We start from the raw sequence: 27,719 nt of genomic DNA, 5'->3' as shown, positions 1-27,719 counted from the left end.
TGTGTATGTGTGTATGTGTGGGGGTGTGCGTGTGCGTCCCACAACATTAGCCCCGCTCCACATGTGATAACACGCGATGCCACAGGTGTGTGTTCCGTTTCAGCAGAGCCGCACCTCATGTACAGGAAGTAACGACAAGTCTGTTCGTCAGGCTGTGGAAGACAGAGCCATTCTATTCATTCGTTTAAGAAAAAGAAAAGAAAAAAAAAGATTGTGTAGATGCATTGTTATGTATAATCGGTTTGCTCAGTGCGATCATGTGTGACATCAACTCTGTCTGACTTACAGAGCGGGTGAAATGACAGAGCTGGCACTGTAGCATAAAGCCTCAGAATACAAAGCATCTTCCCTGTTGTTATATGTGGGCAGAACTTTTTCCCCTGAATTCCTCGCGGAGGAATTTGTGTTTTCTTTAGCCCGCATTGACAAGAGGGAAGAGAGAGGTCGCGGTCAGCCGCAGAGCAGCAGCTAAGGAGCTGGTGAGGCTTCGCTGGCTTGGCAAACACTGCGGACTGAGTTAAAATTGAACTTTTGAAACTTTTGGTCAGAGGATGGTCTCTCTAATAACTACTGTACACAATAGAGCGCTGTCATCTTTCATCTGCAGCAAACCACCGCCCTTAACAGACACACGAAAACGACCAGTATAAGTAAATTTAACGTGTATAATATGCTCATTATATACAACCCTGATTCCATAAAAAGTTGGGATCCTCTCTAGTACAATCCTTTTTTATATAAACTGCATTGAAAATAGCACAGAGACGACTGAATTGTTTTGGGGTTTTTTTTTTGTAAATATATGCGTATTCTAAATCTGATGCCAGCAGCAGGGACAGGGGCAACAAAAAGACTGGGAAGGTTTCTCAAAATTCAACAGGTTCATTGGTAAGAGCTGATAGGGTTTCACAGCGGCTAACCTCGAAAGGCTCAGTCGTTCACTAGCAAGCAGGAGGCCAGGTTCGCCAGTTTTTGAAAGACAAGACTGTATAAATGATATTTACGCCCCCTCAAATCGGAACGACAACTTGGAAAGTTGGAAAAAGTGATGCAGCGTTAACGGGATCGTTGGATGGCACGGTTTGTCGAGTTTGGAAATCGCTCTTCAGTTTGTCAGGATGTGGGAGCAACACGGACGCTAGAAAGAGGTTTGTTTTGCATTTTATAACTCGGAGTGTTTAAACTACACGTTGACAGTCGGTTCCACTACTTGAAAGACAAGTAAGGGCAAAGGAAACAATACAATGACTGTACAAAACATGAGTCTGGCAAAAGTTTCCAACCGGCAACCAAGTGTTGTTTTGGGTTAACTTTCAAGTTCGAAAGTTGTTGCTCTGAGTTGAGGGGGCGTTCACATGCATTCCCCAGTCAGAAATTCGTTTCCCAGATTGCCCTGACACCACATGACCGCACTGAATGGCGGTACACTAGTTGCCGATTTGACGTCACATGGCGCTGAAGCATGGCGGACGAAAGACAACACTGGGCTGAAGGTAAGAAACTTTCATCAAAGTCATGTGTTGTATATGAAGTTGTAGCTCATATGTGAACTGTATTATGGTATTTTAGACTGTAGCCATCAACGAGCGAGTGAGAAGATGCACTCTGGCAATCTTTCCTCCTGTCACACTCGTTATCAGCCACCAACCTGTACTGCGACATATGACAACAATCACTGGAGCCACGCAAGATCCAAACCCAAATGCACTGGTGTCAGTGTCTGCCTTCGTAGCCCTCTGTAGCTGTCATGTAGCTGTCAATAGACCAATGAATAATGAACTGTCCGTGGTGCTGAAACCACCACCCAAGTGGACTCCAGCCTGAAGACGAATGTGCAACAAATCTCACTTTTAACTCAACCCTGCTTGTGTCACACCGATAAGAAAACCGTTAAAAGGCTTATTCGGGCATGATTTCTTTACCAGCTTGAGAACGTTAATCGCGTAGTTATTTTGGTCAGGTTGATCACTTTGACATGAGCAGTCAACCCAAGTTTAAATGTGTTGCTGCTGCGCCGCCTCAGACCAAAACGCTGTGCTTCAACCCTCGTGTTTTGCTGTACTGCCCCTGAAGTACCTCCTCCTGTGATTTCATTTCCCAGACTTTTGGAGCAGAATGTCACCTATCATCACATTCTCAGCCGCGGGGCCGCCCAACCTTGATCAGATGAAGAGCCAACGGAGGGTCTGCTGGATGGCACAGCCACGGGTGTGACCTCATACTTCTTTGGACAACTTGGACTGAGAGGCCCCACTCTTGATAATACCAGATACAGATTACATCATGGCAACCACCTGCCCTTCACGATGATGATGCCATCCTGTCTGAGCTGCTGTGTGAACGCGACAGCAGCGTTCGACCCTGCGACTAGTTGTGAACTGTTGGTGAATGTGCCTCGCTGCGACACAGACGCACAAACACACACACACACACACACACACACATCCACCGCCACCCCTCTCCTCTCCTCTCCTCTCCTCATCCCCTGTTGCTATGGAACCTGTCGCCAAGGCGAGAGAGGTATGTGGTTGTGATGGAAGCTCGTGGACGCAAAAAAAAAAAAAAAAAAAAAAAAAAGGGCAGACGGACGACGATGGTGGTGATGGTGATGGCGGTGATGATAGTGATCGGATAAATAGCACCCCTTCGCTGAATTACAAGGTCCGGGCCGGCCATAAAGCAGCGCATCGCCGGGGCTTTTTCGCTCTCTGCAACGTGGGTGGAAGGAGCGACGCGTAATACTGCGCAATGCAAACAGACCCTTTCCTAACCGCAAAACAAAACCCACAGCCCTGGGATCTGATTCACTCCGTGTTGGCTCGTTCTGTCTTATTTAATAAAACACTTTTAAAAAAGTCTTTGCGTCGTTCAACTTTGAGTCGTGTCTTTTTCTCCCCCCCTCTCTCTATATATATCTTTTTTGTGCGCACTGTCCTCCGCTGCCTCCCCCCCCCCTAAAATAGCACATCATCAACCCAATTCTCAGCAGGCAAGTAAGTCCTGCAGGCCCTCCTACTGCCACCTGTCATCCCCTATGCGATTCCTCACGAAAGCGCGCCACGAGAAGTTGGATTAAAACGTGACAAATACGACTATTGATTATAGGGGACGGGTGGGTGGGCGGAGGGGGGAGATCGCTGGTGATCCGAGGGTGTGCGTATCGCTGGGTGCTGCTCACTTCTCAGCCAACAGCCCCCCCCACCCCCAATAAAACGTAGGCCAGCGGCAATGTGCGGTTGAGTTTTATCCCCCAAGACGGGAAGCCTTTGGGGAGGCGAGATGTGCCAAATAACGCGCGCAGACACGCGTTTGCAGCCAATGTTCTCCCCCCCCCCCCCCCCTAGACAATAATGCATGCCCGCCGACAACTGCCTGTTGGTTAAAAAACGCGACCGCAGCCCACCCTGTTGTCAGGCCTGTTGTCAACCCCCCCCCCCCCCCCCCCCCACACACACACACACACACACACAAAAGTGTGGACCGAAACAAGCGAGAGAGGAGAAAAAGAAAAGGGACCTCGTCCATGATCTGTACCTGCGGCCGTGTTTGCGTGATTACGGCACAAGTTCACTTGCTGCACATGAGCTGCACACGTAGGGAGGAGGGAAGGAGGAAGAGGAGGAAGGGGTGGTGATGGTGGTGGTGGGGAGGGGGACGGTCAAATAAACAAACTGCACACAGTGGGAGAAAGTGGAGGAAAGAGATCTGTCCATCTGTTGAAGACGAGGAGAGGAGCTGACACCCCTTTCCCTTTTTTTTCCTCCCTCCCTCCCTCCCTCTTCCTCCTCTTTCCCCATCCCATCCCCATTTCGAGATCATCATACCTCTCTTACTCCCTCCCCTCCCCTCCCCTCCCCTCTCCCATGCACAGTTACAAGATGTTTGCCAGTTATGAATAAAACAAAAATAAATAAATAAATAAAATAAAAAATGAAATAAAAAATAAACAAGACACCAACGTACCTTGATGGTTCTCAAGGGTGTCCTCCGGGATGTACATGTTTTTGCTTTCATTTACCATAAATGTAGTCCGGCGTTATCCCTATGGGTGAATGGAAGAGAGAGAGAGAGAGCCAGAGAGTGAGAGAGGGGGGGGGGGAGAAAAAAAAGCTGGAGAGGAGGAGGGAAAAATAACAAGAGGTAGAAGAAGAAGAGGAAGAAGGAGGAGGAGGAAAAAAAAGCCCCCCAAAAATAAAGAAATTAAAAAAGGGGGAGGAAAAAGAAGAGAGAGAGAACTGTCTGACACGGACAGTTTTTTGGGGTTTTTTTTTAGGGGGTATTCCGTTATGTTCTTATTGATGGGGAGGGTTTCTTCGGATGGAGTGAATATTACCTAATCCCCATGATGGAGGTGAAGGCGAGAAAAAAGAGAGAGCTTTCGGCGGAACCGGTTGGGAAAACGCACCGGTGCATCTCTCGGTACATCCGGGCCCTAGGCGAGAAACATGAGACCAGCACCGCGTTCAATTCAATTCACACCTCGCTCGCTCCCGTCTCTCTTTCTCTCTCTCTCTCGCTCTCTCTCTCGCGCTCTCTCTCTCTCTTTCTCTCTCTATCCTTCCTCCCCTCTCTCCCCCCTTGTTGGTGCTTCAAAAAGAAAAAAGGAAGAAAGGAAAAAAAGAAAGGTTTCAAAAGGTTACAAAGCACGGGGCGCTGTCAGTGGCGGTCGCAATGGAAGTGCGCAAAAGACGCATTCGTGCGCATCTTCAGCAGCGTGTCAAAATGTGAGGTGGCGAGGAAGAGGAGGTGGTGGAGGAGTTGGTGGTGGTGGAGGAAGAGAGGGAGGAGGAAGAGGAGAGGAGAAGATTTAGGAAATGAGAAGAGAAGTGTAAATATTCCATCACGGGTAGCACGGGGTTAAATCTCCCAATGGGTTGTCGGTTATTCCACGTATCTACAGCGGCAGAGTCCCCCCCCCCAAAAAAAACACACAAGCCAGGCCGTCCTGTCTCATCCGGAGACGGGCTCCTCTGTCCTGATCCAGTCCATGGTGGTCCGGCGGTGTGTCTTCTCAGTCAGTCGGTCCGTGTGCCTGTCTCTCTGTGCGGCTGTCTGTCTGTCTGTCTGTCTGTCTGCCTGCCTGCCTGTGTCTCACTGATCGGGAGTTGGAGCTCTCTCTTCTCTCTGCCTCTGCTGCCCCTGCAGCTCAGCTCTGCAGTGATACTGAGAGAGAGGGAGAGAGAGAGAAGGAGAGAGAGAGGTAGCCCCCCTCCCTCCTCGTGCATGTAGACGCTCTGACTGTTTCCAGATGTGTGTGTGTGTGTGTGTGTGTGTGTGTGTGTGTGTGTGTGTGTGTGTGTGTGTGTGTGTGTGTGTGTGTGCCAGAGAGAAAGAAGGAGAGAGACTGTATAGGCAACAGTGGAGCGGAGAGCTGGCTGGCGGCTGGTATCCAGATGATGATGATGGAGATGATGAAGACAAAAGGAGGTGATGGTGATGGTGATGATGATGACGATGATGATGATGAAGTGTATGTGTGTGTGTGTGTGTGTGTGTGTGTGGAAGAAGAGGGGAGCTATCAACAACTGGGAAGGTGAGCGCAAAAGTGGCAGAAGATAGGGAGCCAGTAGAAAGAGAGCGTGTGCGTGTGTGTGTGTGTGTGTGTGTGTGTGTGTGTGCGTGCGTGCGTGCGTGTGTGAGGAGGGATCCAGATCAGCGTTCTCGAAACGCTTTCGTAGACTCTAATGTTCTTCAGGAGGAAACCAGAGATCGGAGATGTCGTACCTACGTCTGACTTGCCCACAGTCCCCTCCACACATCTGGACCGCTTCACCCCTCATTCTTTTCCCCTCGGCCAAGTCTGTGTTTACACACACACACACACACACACACACACACACACACACACACTAAAGATCGGGCTTTTCAACTCGATTCATGACTCAATCTCTGATCTTTTAAACAGGGAAAAACCCACAAGGAAAGCCGGTTTTTTTCGGTTCCTCGGAAAAGAGGATGCTGTAAACACTCAGGAAAAGGTCGGCGCTCACAGGAACCTGAATGTGAAACCTTCTCTTTCAGCTAGAGGACAGCAGAATGCTTTTTAAGAATTCAATTATGTTCCTCCTTCACCCTCCGGACAGTGAAGTATGTTTCGACATTGTCAGGGCCAAATTTGTCCCCCACCACTGCCCCACTGAAGCGCACAAAGTAATTTTCTGGAGGCTCACTTTCTGAGGTAACAGCAATGAAAAAGAAGCTCGTTTGGGAGTCAAACAAAGTCAACAGCATCAGCTCTTAACTAAATAGCTCTGGACCGGACCGGGGCCCCGACGACACTGAGTCAGCTCGGCCCTATCGCTCCTGACTCCAGTCTTTCTGGATGGAGCCTCGATCGCGCAAAACAACATGTCGGAGCTGTTTTCTTAAAAGCTCTCCACAGGCAGCTCGATATGAAAAGATAAAAAAAAAAAAAAAAAAAAAAAAGTCAAAAGAAAACATTTTTTCCCATCATCTACTCAAGTCTTCAGACGAATCCTGACCTTATTTTGAAAAGCAGTCCCTGTCTTTTTATGGACATGGAACACGAATCCTGTCCCAGTTTTAGATGTCAAGTGTGTATTAAAAAAAAAAAAAAAAAAAAGGAAAAAGGTACGACGATGCCTCATGAAACGGAACAATTGATCGGAACCGGGTGATGCATTGAAGGTACCGAGCAGCATCTGTCACGTTCTAATTACGGCACCGGCCCAATCCCATGTAATTGCGTTTGACACTGCAGCCGAACTTCACAATGTGCAGGCCCCATGTCAATCCCGCTGCGGGCTATAATCAGGAGGTGAATCTGATGACTCAAACCCAGCCTCGCATTCATTTGTTCGGTGCCATAGCGCAAAATCACCACCCACCAACCCTGGAAGAGAAGAAAGCTTTTTTGTCTGCATGTGTCACGGCAGACATAGTAAAGACAGGGAGACAGCTGATAAATGACTCTATTGGTGACGTTTGACAGACGGATTGTCTTCGTCGGAACAATGTGTAGTGCTTTGTAATGCAGATGTTATGTTAATACACCGCGGATTTGTGGGGAAAGTTTGTGGAGTACCTGAACTGACGAATGCATGGAGACACGCCCCGAGTTCTTCGCTGTACACAATGAATATGTTGTTTTATGGAAAAGCAGGATTTCAGCATTCAGTAAAATGTCTTATGAGACTTAAATATGTGTTAGACTGGTAGCATTTTACAGTTGAAGTTGGGTGGAGCTAGTTTGAGCTACTTTATATGTAGATTGGTGGTTTAGTGATAAATCTTACATTTTGTGAGATTATTATGTAGGAAAGAATTTAAAAAATCAAGATCTGATTCAGAATTTTTCTATTTTTGGGGGGACCGTTCTCTAAATATGTCTCTTATAGTGAACTTTTGGACTTTAAACAGCTTTAAAAAATGAAAGCATCCTTCTTTGGTGGAACTCTTAATAATTCGTACACACCAGAAACAAAAAAAATAAAAAAAAATTGGAAGCCACTGGTTTAATGTTCAGTTATGCTTTATCTGAGTCTGGATCAGGAAAGTAGCATTAACTATGGCTGTGACAGATCAATGAAGTGGAGTAAAAAAATTAGATTTCACACTGAAATGTAATAGTGGAAGAATAAAGCGGCACACCGCAAACAGCTCAGCGCTTGCTAAGATTTCAAACCTTAGATTTGGAAAAATTAGATTATCAATTATCTTGTTTTAGAAAGGATTAACTGATATCTATCTTCGAATTCAGGGTTATTCAACATCATCTTAGGCATTTTCTACTTCAAGCAACATTATGTAGAAATTGGCATTTTGTGTGATTTGGCGCCCCCTACAGTTTGTGAGTGCTACACCACTGTCGTAAAATACAAATCCCCGGGCTGTAACAACCCCTCAGAAGTAATGTGGGCGCCAACTACAAACAAAACTCATCGCATCACGACAATGTTACCTGTTGAAAATGTGTATGTTGAAGTGAACATGTGCGCAACGCTGCGATCCTGCCCTCTCACTGAAGTTACGCGGTGCAGAGACAAGTGAGTGAGATCTGTGACAGACGCCGTTTATACTATTACAAGACACTGTACCATAAAAATAATTTTAATGCTGTTATTTTGAGATTTTAAAAAAGTTAAGTAAATCTAATCTCAAGTGATTTATCTGAAAAACATAATTTTCCGCTTATTTCAAACCTTTGAACACTTATCAGCAATGGCGGTTCTAGACCAGTTTTAATAGGGGGGCCAGGTTGGGGCCGGCTTTTTTGTTAGGGGGCACATACAACCCCCTCATTCAGACAAAGCAGTGTTTACAATTTGAGCAATTTTGATTGGGTAGTAAACTGCTGAGACACTTTATTTCTGCCTTTCCCTTCAGAACAAAATCATTGCAAGAAATCTGTCATTGTATTATTAATGCAGAATCCCTGTCAGGGGGGCCACAGGGGGGTCCAGACTCAGAGTTACGGGGGCACTGGCCCCTGTTGGCCCCCCCCCTAGAACCGCCCCTGCTTATCAGAGCCTATTTATTTAGACTGAACCACCTAATTTCAAGAGTTTTTGTGAGGTAGAAATATCTTGGCGCACACACAGATAATTTCATTCGCATTAAGTCATTTTCTCCTTAAATTCAATGCGTGTTTCTTTCGTTTTAGGCCACGGCGAACGTCTAAATCCTCAAGCCAGTACCTAAAATCAAGCTCAAGTATAGCACTGGAGAAAATGTGCTTCATACTGTCCACCGCTTTAGATAGACAATCGGACTTTGAGTGGCATAATGGCAATCTGAGTCTCCCTTTCACTTTCCTGCCAAACCGGCCTCTGTTTGATTACACTGGCCAATGAATGGAAGGACAGACGGAAAGAAGGACTGAAAGAAGGAAGAACGTGGGTCGTGGGAACAGACACTTGTGCCCAGGGGACGCACAAACACACACAGACTCACATACACAAATGTCCTCTGTAATCCAGCCTGCACATGGAATATCTACTCTATTTATGAATGTCTATATTTGTAGTTCCCAACCCCTTTTGTATGTGTGCGTGCAACTGTGTGTGTGTGCGTGTGTGCGTGCGTGCGTGCGTGTGCGTGTGCGTGTGCGTGCGTGCGTGCGTGAATGTGACTCTGAAGCTCAGTTGGTCTCTGGGAATCTCGGTACAGACAAACACATTCGACTCATCCCATGTGGGAAACCAACTATCTGCTGGTCAGTGGAAGGGGAATGCCCTCATGACAGAGGGAGCTACTTGCAGTTACACAACGGGAGATCTTAATCAATTTTAAAGAACACTAACAAAGAGGTTTGAGGTTTTCGCCAGCTAAGAAATGTGTTTCAAAGTCTAATTTTGCATATTTACGTAATGTCTCGTGTCATATGGTTATGCAGAATGTCAAGTGAAGAAAGTCTACAATTGCACTGTTCAGTATAAAGAGTTATTTTTTACCTCAACATTTCAGATTCAGAGAATGGGGACTGTAACGTTTTCACATAATCTGAGAAATTTGCCTGTTTCAGAAGTTCTCATACTGCAGCAAAAATGTGAAAATCAGACAGGTGAGATAAATAAAATTGTATTCACGGGAAAACTACTGCTTCTTAGTGATTTTTTTTACATATATTTGAAGGTAAAACTGTTACATAATGTTGCTTTAATCTCACCCAGTGTTGATTCAACGACTCCAATTTTGGAATATAATGTCTCCACCTGGACCCATATTGAACACCCTGGGCCGGCCATCTATCACCCAATCACAATGTCCCTTTACCCTCAGGCCCGTGTCCATCCATATGGATGACTTCAGCAGGACAACTGAAATTATGCATGTATCCTGATAGATTTGTTTCCCACCAATTATACAATCCCTTGATCTGAGTCGGTTCTCACTTAATAAAGGATAGTGTCAGACATGTTCTGGAAATCAAATGTGTAATATCTACTTCATGTATTCATTTCATTTTCAGTTGCAGAACAATAATAACTCAGTATGTTCCATGATTCTGTCATCTGTTAACAAATTGGTGTAAAAATGGTGTGCCGGTGCGTACAGAGGTGGTCGTTAAGTGACGCCGTCCATCCCGGCAGAACAATGCATACCCTCCCCTTGTTACATTTCTAAACTACTGGCTATATCTCATTATCCTTCTGCCTGTGAGCCAATCAGCAGCATCTCTTGGCCTGCCCCCGCCAATCACAGTTAAGTACTCAATCTCAGCTGAATAGGTTATTGACAATATTGACCTGCTGATGGATAACTCATTAGCCTCATCATTGACAAACACACGTCCACCCTGACAAATGGAAATATATACCTTGAAAAACACATACAGCGCCCTGCCACCCTGACAAGGTAAGATACATACTTGCCAAGAGACAAAGGGGCCCATGCTGAATCACAAAGCAGCTATTTCCATGTTAATGGGGAGACAGACATGTCATTGTCTGACCTGGAAGTTGTTTGAAGTGTTTAAAGCAGATTGGATGGTCATTGTTTTTTCTCAAGGACACTCTGACATGGCTGTTGATGGATGCTCACCAGCTGTTGTAGCTCTATGACAGAATGAATCTAATTACTGCACAACTACTACAGTGCACTGCAGAGGCTATGTCATATATACAGTGCGATATTAAATAGGGCTGAACCAGGGGAATCCATGTATAATGTCTCTATCAGTGTCTGTAAATCCAACTAACTGAGAGATGATACAAGAGGTAATCTACTATCAAATAAACTGAATGGGGCTTATGTGTGTCCAGTGTGAGGTGTCTGTGTTCCTTCGTGCGCCCTTGCAAAAAGAACAGGATGTTTCGAATTGAATATGGAGATTCACGTTCAGATGATCCTTCTGATATAGTGTGATATGGCCGAGAGGGATTTCGAGAACCCAAAGTCCTGAAAGTCCTGTTCCTGTATCAGATACTGTATCGTCCTTGAGTATTAATTTCAGGAAGGATATGTCGCATTTCTGAACCCTGGAGCTGGTGCATTAGATCCTGTATCTAAAATACCGCATCTGGATAAGAACACGAGGAGAAGGTTTCATAATTATACACATGGGAAGGGCAGCATTGTGAAAGGTGAAAATGACATATGTATTAACTAGAAACTTACAAGTTTAGACGGCTGAATTTGGAGGAAGTATAGCAAACAGAAACACAAAAAAACATGAGTGAATATTTGTTTTCTATTGGGAATTTGTGTAACATTGTGTAAGTGCTCTTTCATAGGCTGTCCTCCCTTGAGGAATACTTGCAAACACACACACACACACAGAGAGAGAGAGAGAGAGAGAGAGAGAGAGAGAGAGAGAGAGAGAGAGAGAGAGAGAGAGACCGACAGACATATGCATACTAGTTTTGGCTTTTAGATCAGCTCATGCAGTAAATGACAGAGCAGGGATGGTTATGTTTTATCCATCCCTTTGATGCCCCCTAGTGAATTTTATGAGAGATGTAACTGTGACTTTGACGACGTCAGTCCGCATCAGAATCTAGGTTGTCTAACTGTCAGATAAATACAGAGATGGAGAAAAAAAGAAAAATACACATCAGCTGCATATGTGTATACAGAAAAATGACAGGGACCAGAGTTAAACAAAATCAAGCTGATTGACAATTAAATCAACCTATAAGATTCAATATAAAGTGTAATTTAATTTAAAAAAGCTCACATACACGCTAAATGAAGCTAAATACCTATTGGTACATGGTAATGTTTTTATTGACATATTTACTGAACTGTTCGAAGAAAGTAACACTGAACTTCCCTGCCTTTGACAGCAAAATGTCCCATCGATTTTTCCAAGTTTGATTCATTAGGCTGAAACCTCTAATCCTGCTGCGCAACTACTCATGTCTGGTTGTTTACAATCTCTCTGGCTAAACATGGCCGTTGACGAGCTCACTCATGGCAGTTAGAGCCCGATAACTTCTGATTTTAGAAAATTCACAGGTCTTAATTTGCCAAACGAGTTACTTTGCAAGTACCGACTTGATTACCTGGTCTACCTGGTTGCTGGCTTGATTTTTATCTTACCTTCCTGTGGCTCGCTAGCCGCTGAAGCTAGGTAGCGAGCTAACTTCTCCATAGGGAACAATGACAGCGACTTCTGCAGGTAGCTGCCACCCCGCTAAAGGACTGGACATAAGTCTGGCTGCTCTGCAGCGACAAGACCCGTACATCAATAACATTGTGGACGTGGCCAGCCAAGTCGCTTTGTACACTTACAACAACAGGACAAATGAGTGGGTAAGCCTGAACTTGTGTTGAGGATATCGTGTGCTAACGTAGCTTAGCCTCGTCATTCTCCCTGTCTGATAGGCGCGCTTTGTCACTGACACAGATTTACCTCCAGTGAAGTTGTAAATCAGTACTGCTAACCCAAGATATGGTCATTATGGTCCAAATAGTTATTTTCCACATAAAAAAAAAAAATGTTTCATTCTTTATTTCCTGGTTCCCTTGAATATTCTACCGTTACATTTAGATAATAAAGTCATCTATAGATTGAAATGCCCCCAGCCCAGCAATTAATGTTCTCACCTTGTGTTATGTAAAGGACTGTCTAACGTCAATTAAATTTAACTGCTCAGTCCTTAAAATCATTGTTATTTGAAGGGTTAAAAATACTAGATTTTGCTTTGCTCAGTGTAGGGAGACCTGTAACTGACACAATAACACACCTAATCCTTGAAGAGTCCTAACAGTATGTTACTTTTCTTTGTGTTGGTGTGTTTCAGGAGAAGACCGAGGTGGAAGGCACCCTTTTCATCTACACGAGGTAAATTCATTTTAAGCTGGCATCTTGGAGATATCCAGTGCCAAACGTTCCCTAATTTACTGTCCTCAGTGCATTAAAGCTCATATTGAAGCTGCAGCCATATTTAAATAATAGTATGTAGAACTGCAGAAAGTAAAATGTCCTTTATTTGGCTTGAATTTTCTAGCTTTGTTAACCATCTATTGTTTATCACGTTATTGTTATATACCTTACACATGACGAATATGGAAGGAAATGACATGGCTGAAGCGCCACTTGTTTTGGTTTGTCATTTACTCTTTTTTTGTCCTCGGCGTATTTCAGACTGGCATCTCCCAGACATGGTTTCACCATCATGAACAGGCTCAATATGGAGAACTTGACTGAGCCAATCACCAAAGACCTGGACTTCCAGTTACAGCATCCCTTCCTGCTGTACCGCAATGCGCGATGTAAGTAGAAATAAAGGCAGTTACATAAACAGACACACCTCTTGTCTGCCTGTTAGCCATTGATGCCTTCAGTTTTTAGTCTTACACATTCTCAACAAATTCCGGTTAGAGCACAATATATGTATACACAGAAACCTTTAGTGGGATATTGTGACAGTGAGTCATAATTATCAGTGTAAGTGATTTGCCGTCGTTTTTTGTTTTTTTTGCCCAAACATTGTCAGTGTAGCTCACCGTATGCTGAGTAGGGTCTATGCTGGTTGGCCAGGTGGTTCCTCAGGTTAGACGGGTTGCCCCGGACAGCTTTGCATTTTGTCAAATATTGTGGTCTGCCCTGAGTTTGAGTCTAACAAGTCATGCAACATCTTTGAGCTCATAATTACCCTGACTCACTTTGTCTTAAAGAAGTTACAGGGGTGAATTAGTCTCACTATACTTAAGGTTACACTCTCAGCCAGATGTGCTGCCTGGAACCAATTAAAGAAGCGGTACTCTGTAGTATCAAAAGATTTGGTCAAATGCAGAGTTGTTACTAGATCCTAATACTAGATATCATCAAAATCTTGACACATTAAAGAAGTAATGCACTTTTGTGAAAAAAGTTATGCATGGGTCAGTAACATACCAAATGACTGTCTGCTGTAGTAAGACTGTGCAGGCATAGACGCAGTCAGACACAGAATACCAGGACACACTTCTAGCCACATAGAAGTGTGAAGAGATTTTGTTACACAAGCAACCAGGCGATGAGAGACACATTTACTGAAAGATGGAGACAAAGATAAACAGAAAAAAGAGATGGATTAAAAAGAAAAATGTCAGACAGAGTCAGGAATCTTTGGCTTGAGTTTTCTGCTAGTATGCAGTTTTCATGCTGGTACGCATGTAGACTGTGCACACTGGATTGTGTATAATTCACCTCGAAATCCACATGGTACTCTTATCTTTGTGACGTTGAAGATCTGTTAGCAGTCCGATCACATCACACTTCAAATTGACAGATGTATCTACAGCCACAGGAAGGAAGTGAGATAAAAGACGGATGATTTGGTATGGCGACCAAAGTGTGCAGCATGCTGTTCATTAGAGTGGGGAACATTAGCTCCATATAAGGCTCAGAGGTATTGTGGTGACTCCAATTCTATCAGCCTGTCTGCCACTGCGACCTACATCTGGTTTAGACACACACACACACACACACACACACACACACACAGACAAACACATTGCAGAGTGTGCCTGTGGGAGAGGAGCCTGACAGCACTACAGAACCAGCCAGCCGAGATTAGATACACCACAGCAGTCACTGATAATCTAAACACACACTCACTCAGGAATCGCTGACACACACAGACCTCCCTCCCTCGCTGTCATGGTCTCACACTCAGGCTCAGCAGGAGGCAGGTGGAATGCTTCTGTTTAGATACCAGTGAATTCCTTAAGACTGTTTTCATCCCTTTACTGTAGTACCTCATTAGTCTGACTGACATCAGCGAAATAATGCGCATGACATCCACTTTACTTTTCTCTGTGACCACTCTACACCTTTTACACCAGGTTTAAACGCACCCTGGACACATAAGTGATGATCTGTGACGGTACTGGCCTCTAGAGGCTGTCAGAGCATCGGTAATGGGGAACAAAATGTAAGTGAACAGCCAATGCTGAGTTCACCTTAGAAGTTTATCTTCAGTCTACGGTCTTTTTGAGATCACAGGGCAAAAGCTCCCAGATCAGAGGAGGATCCGTGTTCGCTCAGCCGTCACAAATTGGTGCTTGATCGCTTTGTGTTAACTGGTCATAGGCATGATCATCGCAGGCTAAATAACTGAGTACACTGAGTCAAGCAGCATTGCAGGAACCACAAGCACCATGACAACAACAGCTGCAACATGGCTACAAGAAAAGTTCAGCAGACTTCTTAGACCCAAGAAATGGAGGAAGTCTTTGTAAAGAAAAGGAAAAAAATCAGGACCCATGCATGATATCACATGTCGCTTCCTGTCTGTGTTTTCATGATAAAACGTAGTCCAGAGACCAGACAGATTTGCCTGGTGTCCTCTGAGTGGAAGGTCACACAATTATTGCTGCAACTCACAATTATTTTCACAATTAATCAATTAGTCAAGAAACGTTTATAAAAAACAATTCTCATAAGAAATTCAAATGAACTGGAATGAGCAAATTTGAGATTTTTGCATGAAAAATTGACTACAAATGATGAATTGATTATCAAAGTAGTTCAAAGATTAAAAGGTTACCAAGTAAAGTAGACTAATAATTTCAAGTTATTAAACCTCTTCAGCTCGCACAGCTTACATTGAATTGTCTGCTTGGTAATCCTGCAGTAATCGCTTTCCTCTCTTTGTCATTTGTAAAGTAAACTCCTACAATTTAAAGTGTGAGACCAAGGCATTACTCGCTAAGGCATGGCTTGGAAAGAAAAGAAATTTAAAAACACTTAAGATTAGTAAGCACAGCTCAGTTAAGAACTATTTCCCCTGATAAAAATGAAATATGGCAGCAGTTGTGTGAGTGGGAGCATAGCAAAGCTAATGGTCAGTGGCTCCAACAGATTTAACTGATTGGATATGGATAATAAAGCAACCAAATAAGGAGAGATGGAGCATGGTTGTAATCAGACAGATTTTTATCACCATGGCTGTTGTGATTTACTATGATTGTTGGATATGTGACAAGATTGAGACAGATTTAACTAGCAAAACACATCTACTCATAACCAGAGAAACCTCAGATGCTCCAAGAGACATCAAAGTGTCAAGCCTCCCAAGTCCACCATGAGAAAGCCAGCAGTTGCTGAGCGTTTACCGGATGATGGCATGTGAGGGGCAGAGGAATGTCTTCCAGAAAAACTGTACAAACAAAGGAACGCATCTCCGCCTCAAAAAAAGCTGTTTTTGTCACTGGCTAACATCAGATCTTTGAGACTGTTTAGGCTCCAGGCTGTTGGTAAATGCTGCCAATCCCACTGTGTCATGACCTCTGTGTGCAAGAGTCGTGGAATCTTATCGTTAGACAAACATGTAGCTCTCAGTGCTGCTGTTACTTCCTGGAATGGCAGTTGGCACAAAGTGGCACCCACGGCTAAAAATAAACTGTGGAGATATACCACAGAACAGGGCAAGATTCAGGGAGGAGAATTTTAGCCCGAGCAAGTCATTATTCCTCAGACAAATGTTGTGATTGAAGGCCATCACATTCCTTCCTGCAAGCACCTAAGCAGTGTTGTGGTCGTGCTATGTTCTGGTAACAACTCGTTTAAATGTCTTATTTGATGAAGGACATGCTTCTAAGTTTAGTTTACAGTGTTCTGAGTTTGACTCATAGTTCATACGCAGGACACTGCGAGTCATATCCGTCTTCCTCTGCCTTTGACTCTCTCATACAGTTTTTGGATAGTACCGTATAGGGTTTGGGAGCTGAGGTCACTGTGTTTATTAAGTAAGTTTATTGATTTTTTTTATTTATTGAAGGATTGAACTCTTATAATCCATAAAATGGCAACTATTTTGATAATAAATACATTTTTAAAGTCATTTTTAGAATAAATGCTGAACATTACCTGCTTTCAGCTCCTCAACTGTGAATATACAGTATGTTGCTTTTTTCTGGACCATATGGAAGCTGAGAGCGGCAAAGCTTGCAATTGTTTTTTTGTTTTTAATGCCGTTATCTCGAGATAACAATAATCCTTTTGATGTTTATCAGAGATCAGAGAAGCTGTGCCAGCTTTCACTGACAGCATCTTGACAACTGAAGTACCAATTAATGACCAACACAGAAGCCTCTACTTCAATCCTACCTTATTAAATACTTTCTTTATTGTACAATTCAAATCACCAATGTGGCGAGTTTCTTTCCAGTTCCCTGTAGGCCAACCGTTTTTCTTACAGTTACGGGGAAGTAAATTATCTGATTTACATTGACCCCTGTATCTAAGACATAATCTAAGTAGTTTCATAATAACGAGGGAAAATATTCTTGCTGCAAATGGCAAAAGTTGATCAAGTTTGCTTTGTATCTTCTGAACCCACACAGAGCATTGTGTGTATGTCATCGTCCACTCTTATGAATCTTATGAAGTTGTTATTATCGTGTTAAATTGTTTTGATTATTTTAATTTAAGAGATAATGAGATAAATTAACCTGAAAAGTAAATAGATAATCATTCTATTTTGGACTGTCGGTCAAACAAAGTGAGCAATTTGACAGAGAAGTGTAATGTACTTTTCTTCTTTTTGTTAATCAATTAATCGAATAAAAAAATCATCATCTTATGGACAATGAAAAATGTTTTACTTGCGACACTAATTTATGCATTACCCACCTTAACATTTTGAGACCAATGTAGAACTGAGCTTAGAGGAGGCTAACACGGGCACTTCCATTAACATGGCACTCTGTATGTCAGGTGTACAGACAGTCTTACCTCCAGGTCGGACATATGTGTATCCCAGGTCTTTCTCTGACACCATCAAGCCTTTGAATCTGACCTCGGGTTCCTCCTCCAGCCTCTCATGTTTGGGTTTCCTCTGAAACAGGCCTCTCAGCATGGCTTCACCGGTCTGAATCCCTCTCAGAATGAAAAGTTCAGTAATTCCTTATCCGGCAGAAGTTTAGTGAAGGTGATGCCAAAGGTGATATGGAACTTCCCTTCATAAGATTTTTCTTCTCCAGAAGTAAAGGATGTACTGATATTTATATACTGGGTAGCACTGTGTAAAGGTCTCTTAAGACTTAAGACAGCAGTTGTGGCAGTGCCAAAAATGCAATTTGGACGTACCTGCTTCTTAGATGAGCATTGGTTAGCTGGAAGTCTCAATATTTACTCCTCCTCTGATGTCATGAATTCCATTCTCACAAACAAAGGAAGTGATGGTTCCTCTCGGACAACAACAATTCCAAGCGTGCATGTGTGTTACTGTAAGAGCAATTACTGCCGACTGACCTCCAGCAACCTAAACCAGCCCCAACTAAGCTGATCAGATCCTTCAATAAAGGGACAACACTTCAAATATGTCTGACAATACTAAAGCTAAACAGAACATAAAAAACGTTTGTTGAGTAGCCCCAGTTGTGCACTTAAAGCCGACGTCTAAATCTGATACAAATGTAAGCAAAATCCCAAATTGTAAGAACAGACAATGACAAGTTGTTGCCTCCCGGACTTAAAAGAAAAAAATCGTCCTACTGAAATTTAAAATGTTCCTAGTCTCGATCGATTCTCGTCGAAGAGTTACTGTGGGTCTCCAGCAGACATCACAAGTGGTTTGACGTAGTCGCAGGGGGATTGAAAGGAACACAGCTGAACCACTGGATCACTTATGAACTTCAATAGCGTTTCCAATGCTCCTTCAAAATGTAAAGGGAACTGACATTTCCCATTCAGTGAACGCTCCTAGCAGTGGTCTCAATCTTTGGTCCTCCTTCTGTTGAAGTTAGCTGCCCATGTGGCCGTCCAGTTCCCTAGGTAAAAGAACTCTGCTCCACTGATTAAGTGCCTCTCTTCCTCTCCCGGTCAGTCTCCAGTGTTGTTGACTGGAACCCCCTTTCTTCTAATGTCCACCCTCAAAGCTCAACCTTGTGGCCACGGGAACCTTTTTTGGTTGGTGCTACTGGTCGCGGTCCTCCTCCCACTCTCTCTCTCCCTCGTTCTGTCTCTCTGAGGGGTTTTCTATCTTGTTAAGGGTTTAGACATTTGGTAGTACAGAACAGCGAAAAATCCTGTTAGAATCTCCTCTATTAAACTATTTCTGTCTTCCTTTTCTTCTGGGGGCGAGGACTTGGTCTTGCAGCACCACGGCTCCTTGTCCTGTTCTGTGTCTCCCCCGTCACTTAATTCAATTCAACATTTTTCATTCATTGACAAAACTCAGTCGCCGCTTCCTGACAGCTAAAGAGCTGCTGGCAGAACTAGATCTTTTCCCTCTTGATGGACTTGTTGATAATCTCCACTCTAACACACCTCCCTTCTTCCTTTTTTATATCCGCCTCGCTCATTTTTTCTCAATTTTCCAGCCCTCTGCGTTTGACTGCGCGTCTCTCCGTCTCTGTCAAACAGTCTCATCCCCAGTGAGCACTAAGTGGCTCTGGCTCCACCAGACAGTCCCCCAGTGCAGTTACTTTTTTGGTACAGGGCTGATTTTCCCAGGCTCAACTGAACTCTGTGTGTGTCTCTGCCTCTCCCTTACGCTGTTCCCCTCATCCATGCTGACCCTCGTGGCCTGTCCAACCTCGTTTGTAGCCAAGTGTGTGTATTTTTGTGCCTGTCTGTCTGCGTAGGAATGTGTGTGTGTCCTTGATAAGACTGCGGTGGTAACTTTGTACCATGTACAGTCGACCCCTCTATAATTTCTGTTGTCTGTGTCGCACTCTATTCTGGCTGGCTTTAAATCTCGCCTCTCAACTTCATTCATAAGTATTTCGCTTTCCGAACACTTTGCCTCTTTTCCTTTTTGGGATTGGTCTTTTCTTGAGATCCACATTATTAAAGCAATGTGTTCAGGGCTGCAAGTCACAATTGTCTTTATTATTTATAATTGGACTGCCACTTGGGGTCTCTCAGTCACAACAACACAAGTGATGTAAGGAGCGTGAGATCATAGGAGTCGTTGTCACCATTGCTGATTAAAATCTGTCTGATGAAAGGCTGTCTTGAGTAGAATTACGTATTTCTTTGATTTTGAACATTCTTCGAAACATTCGGGATAACGTCTGTACAAACTCAGCAAAATGTATAAGAAAGATTGAGTCATTTTTAGATATTTTAATGCGACATATTGTTTTATGTATCTGCAGATTAATCATAAGAGGCAACATGATTAATCATTAAATCTATAGAATGTCAAAAAAGACGTGCTCATCATAATTTACCAGAGCTGAATTGCTTTTGTCGTCCCAAAGACTCTTCATTTATGAACATAAATGACAAAGAACAGCAGCAAATCCTGACATTTAAGAAGCTGGAACGAACAAATCAACAGCATTAATGATTCAAAAATGACTGAAAATATTATTCGATTATCATAGTCGGTAATTAATTTTCGCTGCATTAACTCTGTGATTATTCGGCTAATTGGTGCAGCTCAAAATGTGTACAGAGAGATTTGCAGAAAATAAAATAAAACATGTTTATATTCCTGAAAGTGAAGAATTGTTTTGCATCATCCGCACCAAAATCTTGTTTCATCTACATGAAAGAAGTTCAAAGACCGTGGGATTTGGACGTTTTGTATAGACTTTCACTGTTTTTGTTTCCTGGTACTTAATTTTGTTTCTGGGCAAAATTATGACTCGCTCCATACTGACTGTCTGAAATTGAATAATTATGTAAAAACGTTACCTCTATGCTTTTAGGGGCCATTACAAATGAAAATAGCGCAGTACTTACTGCTGTGTAGTCCTGTGACGAATGGGTATTAGTGTTGCCTTTTCCCTCCCATGTCGATCATGTTTGCGTAGATCAGGAGACTCCCGGGGCCCGTAATGGCACTGCTGGCTTCTCTTACCACTGGGAAATGACTCATTTTAAACTCTGGGTTTAGAACCAGCCCCGCTAATAATGAACAGTGAACATGTGTCTGCCAGGCCGACTCAGATGTTACGACAGCAGAGATGTACGGCAGCATGTCTGTGCATTCATTTGATTGTAAGGGTCAGAAGACTCATTTAGTTGTCTGCTGACCTGACTGGCTGCATCTCAAAATTCAATAGTTTCATTAATCAGCAGCTAACTTGATTTGTAGCATTAACTCCGGCATTCTCCAGACCCAGGACCCTTTGTTACATTGTTGTTTATGAAACATGTTCACAAGTTCAACTCTCTCTCTCTCCCTTTTCCCCTATTTGTCCCCCTCCTTCTCACTCCCCCAGTGGTTATCCATGGGATTTGGTTCTATGACAAGGAGGACTGTCAGCGCATTGCCCAGAGGATGAAGATGTAAGTGCTTCTCTAACCACACACTCTTTGTATATACTATACAGTGCTTAAAGAAAACAAATTCATGACAGACTACATGTGTTTATTAATGGATCCGTGTCTGAGACTTGGAGCCAACAAATAAGAAAAAAATAAATAAAAACAAGAACTCTCCTGACAAAAGTACTCAAAATTTTAATGTTTGTGTGTGTGTGTGTGCAGTCTGACCCAGCAGGAGCAGGCCCTGGCTCAGTCTCAGGGTGGATGGTTGTCCCCAGGAGGAGGAGGAATAATTGGAGGAGGAGGAGGAGGAGGAGGAAGGTTAGCTGGAGGAGGAGGAGGAGGAGCAGGAAGAATAGCTGGAGGAGGAGGAGGAAGTGGAAGTGAAGCGAAGGGAGTGGACATCATCCAGATGTTGACCAAAGCACGCACAGAGTATGACAAGGTAGAGAAACACCAAAAGATGTTGACTTTTATGTCACTTATCATACATTTTTTGTTCCTCTGTGCTTGTGTCTCAAACTCCTTGCTTCACATTATGTCTTTTTATCCCTCTTTCCACGTCTCTTTCTCTCTCTCTCTCTCTCTCTGGCAGTCTGCATCAGAACCGAAAGAGATTGGTGGCAGCAGTGTTCTTTGTGGAAACCCCAATCTGATCAAACCAATACCTGTTAAACCAAACACTCAGGTAAAAACCCCATATCTACCTCCTACTTCTCTCCAGGGTTGCATTTGTGGTGTACCGGAAGAGGCCCTATCTGGTCCTCTGCAGGGGATCAAAAAGTATAAATTAGATTGTATGCACAACTAGAAACAAGAACTGTTGCCTTTACAAACTCCAGTCCTTAATCTTTTCCTATATTTGATTGTCATTTATACCCCTTTTCAACCATCACTTTGTTGGTGTAAGCTGTGAATTATCGTGGCTAAAATGACTAACTAAAACTTTGTGACTGCCTTTTTTATATCAGTTTGATTATTAACATTGTCGACGCTAGGTAGGTAGCTAAAGGCTAGGAAAGGCTAACATTAAGATTTTATGTTCAGTGTTCAGAAGAATGAAAACATGGTAGGCAATTACCTTTCTTCTTGAACGTGATCACCGTCTATAGCTAACACGATGAGCAGCACAAAGGTTGGCAGGTTGAACAAACTCCGAACCGGCTCTAGCACCAGCCCAGAGCTAGCACTTGGCTCACGTTGGCAGTTTTAGTGAACTTTGCAGTTTGCCTGATATGTTTTAAAAATACTGCAGAAATGACTGCATCATCTTCTTTTCTCATATCCACTGCCCTCCTTCCCTCTCTCACCCTCGTCTCTCTTTGCCTCATTCAGGACAGTGAAGGTGCTGAACCCAAGCCTCTCTCTCTGGCCACTCTCTTTGGCTCCAAACATCACCACTCACCCAAACCTGACCCAGTTTCTCCTTTGGCCACCCCTTTGGCAGAGGCATCTGCAGGAAGAGTCACCCGACCACCTGTAGCCCGCACGCTGACGTACGAGGAGACGATGAACTCTGGCAGGATTGTGACCTCCAAGGGAGGAAACATCGCCATGGCAGGGTTTTCAGATCGAGGGCTCGTGGCTGTGATTGGAGGACAAATAGTCAGGGACAATGGTGGAAATGTTGTCAGCCTGACTCCCACCACTGTCCATCAGCACCAGCAACAGCAGCAGCAGCAGCAGCAGAACCAGCCTCAGCACTGCCCAGCCATCCAGAAGCTCATGCAGGGACAGAGAGGGGTCGGAGGAACTCTTCAGACCCTGTCCGAGTCCCCCGAGAACAGGCTGTGTGACAACGGGGTGCCACTGGAGCATCACCACCATCACCATATGTTCCATCATCATCAGCAGCACCACCACCATCATCATCATCAACAGCAACAGCTTCAACAGGACCCAATCAAGAGACTTTTCCAACTCCAGCCACTTCCTCCTCCCGCCTCCGCCTCCACCCCCTTCACCTCTGCCGCCCCGTGCTTCTCCAACCCTCCTCCTGCCCTGCAGCAGAACCCCCATCTCTCCTCCCATCCCATAATGGTGGATACTGTGTCATGTTCCCACCTTCAAGCGCAACAAAGCCAGCAGATGTTTTTTAACCTCTCCAAACCTCAACCAGAGGCACAGCACCACAGCCAATCAGCTTCAGCCATACAGGGAACAGGTGGGGACATCTGTGATGCTATCAGTGTGCAAGCAATATGACCATGTTCTGAGTTAGTGTACCATATACACTTATTTGGCAAATGTAAGGGTAAATTATGTAAAAAATACTTGGAAACAATGTGTAAAAAAAAAAAGTAAAGAGTTAAAACTTAACACTCGTCATATATTTTCCCTCTTTTTCCAGGTTTGCCATCGCCATCTCAGGTGACCAATGACCAAGTCCTTCAACCTTCACAAGGTATCAGGTTCCTCAAAGGAATTAGTTACTTTTGTAATTTCTATTTACCTCTAGATCGTAACTCATTTTCAGTAACATTTACCATTTTTGTCTTGTCAGGTCTGTCTTCGCAGATGCAAGGTGTGGTGTCGCCACATGAGCTCCTGCAAAAGCTCCAGCTGGTCCAGCAGGAGCAGAGCCTGGCTTCCCACGATCCCCCTCGACTCCTCCCGACTCTGGCCCCTCGATTTCTGGGGCCCACGCCAGGTCAAGGCGGAGGCTCGGTCCCGAATGCGACCGCAGCCACCGCAGGTCAGAAAGCGGCACTGCAGTTTCAGGTGAGCAGTGTAACCTCTTTCTTATATTTGTGTTTGTTTTTTTTTTTTAAATTGAACAACGATCAAGGAAGACTAACAACTGTCCCTTTGTGTACAGGTCATCTCCCCACAGCGGATACCAGCCACTGTGGCCCCCAACCTGCTCCTCTCACCCAGCGTGTTCACTCAGGCAAAGTCGAGTGGCAGCTTGACAGTGGGTGGCCAGGAGGGCTGCCCTGCCCCCTCAGCCTTGCCCATTCCCCCGCTGCAGGAGGAGATCAGAGTTCTGTCCAAAAGCCAGCTTCAAGCCACACTGCTGAAACTGATCCAGGTAAAAAAAAAAATCTGATTGCTGACACTGACACATCTTTCCCCATTGTCAATTTGTTGTTTTATTCCAAGCTGTTGATTCTTGTGTGTTTCAGACTGACAGCTCATTCCTGGACACCATCTATGACGCCTACGTCAGCCGCTTTGCCAACGACTCCAGCAGCCAGTACTGATGACTCGTCACACCCTCTGTCTGTTCAGACATCCTGTCGAGAGCAGTGAGGATCAGTCTTACTGTTATGATGGACGCACCACCATCTCCTCTGCACCCCCCCCCCCCACTGCAATCGCACACACCTATGCACTGTTTAGCCAGTAAACCCGACATTCTTCTCTTCAAAACAAGTCTCTCTGGTTGCAACATGAAAAGCAGTTAAATATAATAGATGTCCTTGTTTCAAATTCAGAATAACATCTTTTGACTCAATTCATTTCAGGTCGAGGTCCACTAATGCACAAATGTGGCATAGCCACACAGTCTTGACCTCAACTGTAGTTAATGGGAAATGTAGCCTATTATGCTGCAACCCTACAGGTGTTTGGATTTAGCTGAAAAGTGCACTAGTTTTTTTTTTTCATCAAATGTAGCAGAATTCTTTTATTTTGTCTTTGTCTTTGTAGTCTTTACTCGGACTCAGTGGTCTAACACCAGCCAGCCTTCTTGGCTGTAACAAACAAGTCTTCCTAGTCAAAGAACTAGTGCTGAAGGATTATTTGCTCAAACTGACTTGAAACTGACTTCACTTGTAAAATGAAGTGTAAAACATGTGAGACATGTTTATGTGTTCTGAAAAAAAGTATGTTTAAATGCTATCAGAATTTGTTGGATTTGAACTTACAATTCTTTTTAATTAAGTTTGCTTTCGAAAGGAATTTTAAATATATTTTATGATCCAAATTATTTTAAAGTTATTAAAATGATACCTTGTCATTTTGATCTCTTTTTTTTCCAACATACCTGTGTTGGTATGTTAGTGACAGTAGCTAAACGTTGTCATTGGGCTAGTCAACATTTTTGTGAGTAAAGTCTGCATCGGGATATATCCTTTTTTAGTGTGTTTCTGACAACTGGTGGATTTTCAGGAGAGAAAGTCTTCACAGCACTTTAAAGCTTGTGTGTACTACTAGTGCTTTGTTATGGTTCATGTCCAGGGGGCGTTTTTGCACCCAAGGGCACGCGATGCTTCCCAGGATTAGATGCTTGACTAAGTCAGGCTACACCCCGCCATCTGACAGCCATGCAAAACTTGCTGGCTGCAACCAATTGGACGAAAGCCCATTTCGGCTCTAGGATTTCACACAATCCAACAAGGCAGGTTGTATGGAGTCTCAAATGGGCCACTAAAACAAGTTTCTTCAAAGATTTTATCTGAGAAATAAGCTTTGTTGTTGCCGTCTTTAGTTTGACCCAGCAACGAGGCTTCATGTTTTTTTGAGAGTTGTCGTCGGCAGAAATGCAAATGCAAATCTTGGAGAGGGAGGGGGAACGGGAAGCACAGAAAGAACAGATCCTGTGGACACGCACTATTAGTCTTATTCCTCTCCCTTTGAATATCACCATTGTGATGAAAAATTCAAAATGACATGGTATCTTATCTAGATTCATTCAAGTACAGGAGATTGTCAACCTGCACTACCTCACAGAGAGCTAGTTTGGAGGCGTTACCTGTGTTTTTACTTTTGCGATTGGACCATTTTTAAGGTTGGATAATCCGGTCAGTTTACCTGAGGGGTTTTCTTCAGAATAAGACATCGAGAACTGTATTTTTTTTTCTCCATTGCAGCTTAACATGGTAGCATTTCTTTGCAGTCATGCCACGGTTCCTGAACATTCGCTCTGCCAAACAGAAAAAAACTCCTCTCAGGAATTTTAAAACAGATTATCGATCAAATGGTTTGTTATTGATGTTAGATAAATGATTTATGGCATTGCAAAGAAGCTATATAGATAAATATATCTGGACTTCACAGGCCTGTTCAGAGCAAGTATAGTTATATATTTCTATAGTAGAAAATTTGATAGAAAAATACATTTGAAAAATACTCCTACGCTTTATGATTTGTGTGTTTCCCACAGTACAGCAGAGAGGTTGCAGTCACTAATAAAAATGTTTAATTTTCGGGGTCAGGGTTTGCAGTCTGTGTTTAGCCCCCGTGCTAAACTCATTCCCAGCCGGACTATACAGTAGCTCCCAGAGGATACACAAAAGCAGCAGCAGCAGCATCAGCAACAAAAAGAGAATATTTTTCTCCCTATTTTTGTACTCATGAAGCAAAATGTATTGTTCTCGTAGTACAAACAACCAGCATGTTACATCACAGCTAAGCTACAGGCGGTAATTCTTTCTTATACAACATATCCACAGCTCTTTATGCAGTTTTGTGCTCTTTATTTCAAAAGCCGTCATCCATAATCTTTCTTTTTACACATTGTTGTCATTTGAGACGAGACGAGACATTGGAATGTTAACGGAAACATTTTTACACCTTTTGTTTGTTTATGTCAGGAATGTTTTGCCTAGAAACTGGAATATATTTTAATTGGATATTAAATGTTCTCAAACTGCCCCTGTTGTCTCATTCTGTCTTTTTTTTTTGTTTTCTCTGTGGCTCCGCGTGCCTTTCTAATATGATGATGGTTTTCATAATCATTATTCGAGACAGATCGAGCCTCAAGTAACACTAATCACAGCACAGGTACACTCGTTATTGCTTTAATGTCACATCATCGCCGCAGTCAATAGTGCAACAATATGTCTCCAGTGATTAATCAGCTGTTTTTATACGCCCAGCAGTATTGAGAGGCCGTGCCTAATTAACTCTAAAAGATTTTATGCAGCGTTTCTTTCCAATATCAGACCCCGTCTTTGTCGCGCTCAACTGAGCACAAGGTACAACGCCAATAAAGCGGAGGTGCTGACACTGTGGTGTTAGTTTGACCGAACGGGGGAGTTTTCAGGGGGGTCACGGGTGACGCAGCAGCCTGTACGCTCAGTAAACATCTTGTAACCAGTTGACATCCATCCGCACGAGGCAGCTGCTCAATGCACATTACGTACCTCAGCTTTTTAAAACTAAACGGATGAGAAGGCCTTCAGAGGGCTCAACGAGAAATGGAAACTTGAGCAGTTGCAGTGATAAAGTCTGAAGATCTATCTGCTGATCAAGATTGTGTAATATGATTTAAAGTTCCAGGACAGCTCCTTTATGGACCTTTGGGTGGGGATTTTGTTCTCGGGTGCTGCAGCTCAGGAGTCTTCATCTACACTCCTTCGCTGAATAGATCCACACAGATCAATGTGTTACTTTGCATTTTAAATCATTACAAACCTGACTACATCACAGATACGTATTCAGTGAACTAATGCATGGTCTGTTTGTTTTTCTAGTCTAACTGGATTCGCAGTGTCATTACGAGGAAAACTGCTGTTCTGCTACAGACTAAGGCACGGACTAAGAATACAAAACACATGGTAAAATGAATGTACTATGAACATTAAATAAAAACTTACATAACAAATGGTCAAACCCACCACTGTGAGCTTATCTTAAACAGGTGTGTTTTTCGGAC

At 43.5% G+C, this 27,719-nt stretch overlaps 2 protein-coding genes across 20 annotated transcripts in view; one reads left to right on the top strand and one right to left on the bottom strand.

Moving 5' to 3' along the window:
• cacna1c (calcium channel, voltage-dependent, L type, alpha 1C subunit) overlaps positions 1–5,193 on the bottom strand; it is a 196,602-nt gene extending 191,409 nt beyond the window's left edge. For 5 of the 19 annotated variants that reach the window (XM_030439637.1, XM_030439638.1, XM_030439639.1 and 2 more), the window contains exon 1: positions 3,964–5,192. In XM_030439637.1, coding sequence (XP_030295497.1) covers positions 3,964–4,021 — 58 coding nt within the window. In that variant the 5' untranslated portion in view covers positions 4,022–5,192. Of the gene's footprint in view, positions 1–3,963 lie in introns of all 19 variants that reach the window. The other 14 variants (XM_030439647.1, XM_030439650.1, XM_030439640.1 and 11 more) reach the window with 5 other exon arrangements.
• Positions 5,194–11,817: 6,624 nt separating this feature from the next.
• Positions 11,818–26,716, top strand: dcp1b (decapping mRNA 1B). The gene is made up of 11 exons (XM_030439652.1): positions 11,818–12,216; positions 12,708–12,748; positions 13,052–13,179; positions 21,073–21,139; positions 21,341–21,563; positions 21,714–21,806; positions 22,454–23,282; positions 23,469–23,522; positions 23,622–23,839; positions 23,937–24,149; positions 24,244–26,716. Exons 1-11 carry the CDS (start codon positions 12,064–12,066, stop codon positions 24,319–24,321), a joined length of 2,097 nt encoding a protein of 698 aa, XP_030295512.1. The 5' UTR covers positions 11,818–12,063; the 3' UTR covers positions 24,322–26,716.
• The last annotated feature ends 1,003 nt before the right edge of the window (positions 26,717–27,719 follow it).

The sequence above is a fragment of the Sparus aurata genome, chromosome 14 (genome assembly GCF_900880675.1).
Source record: "Sparus aurata chromosome 14, fSpaAur1.1, whole genome shotgun sequence".
In the NCBI taxonomy this organism is placed as follows: domain Eukaryota; kingdom Metazoa; phylum Chordata; class Actinopteri; order Spariformes; family Sparidae; genus Sparus; species Sparus aurata.
Note: the sequence above shows the minus strand (reverse complement) of the source record. Positions and strands in the feature narration are given on the sequence as shown.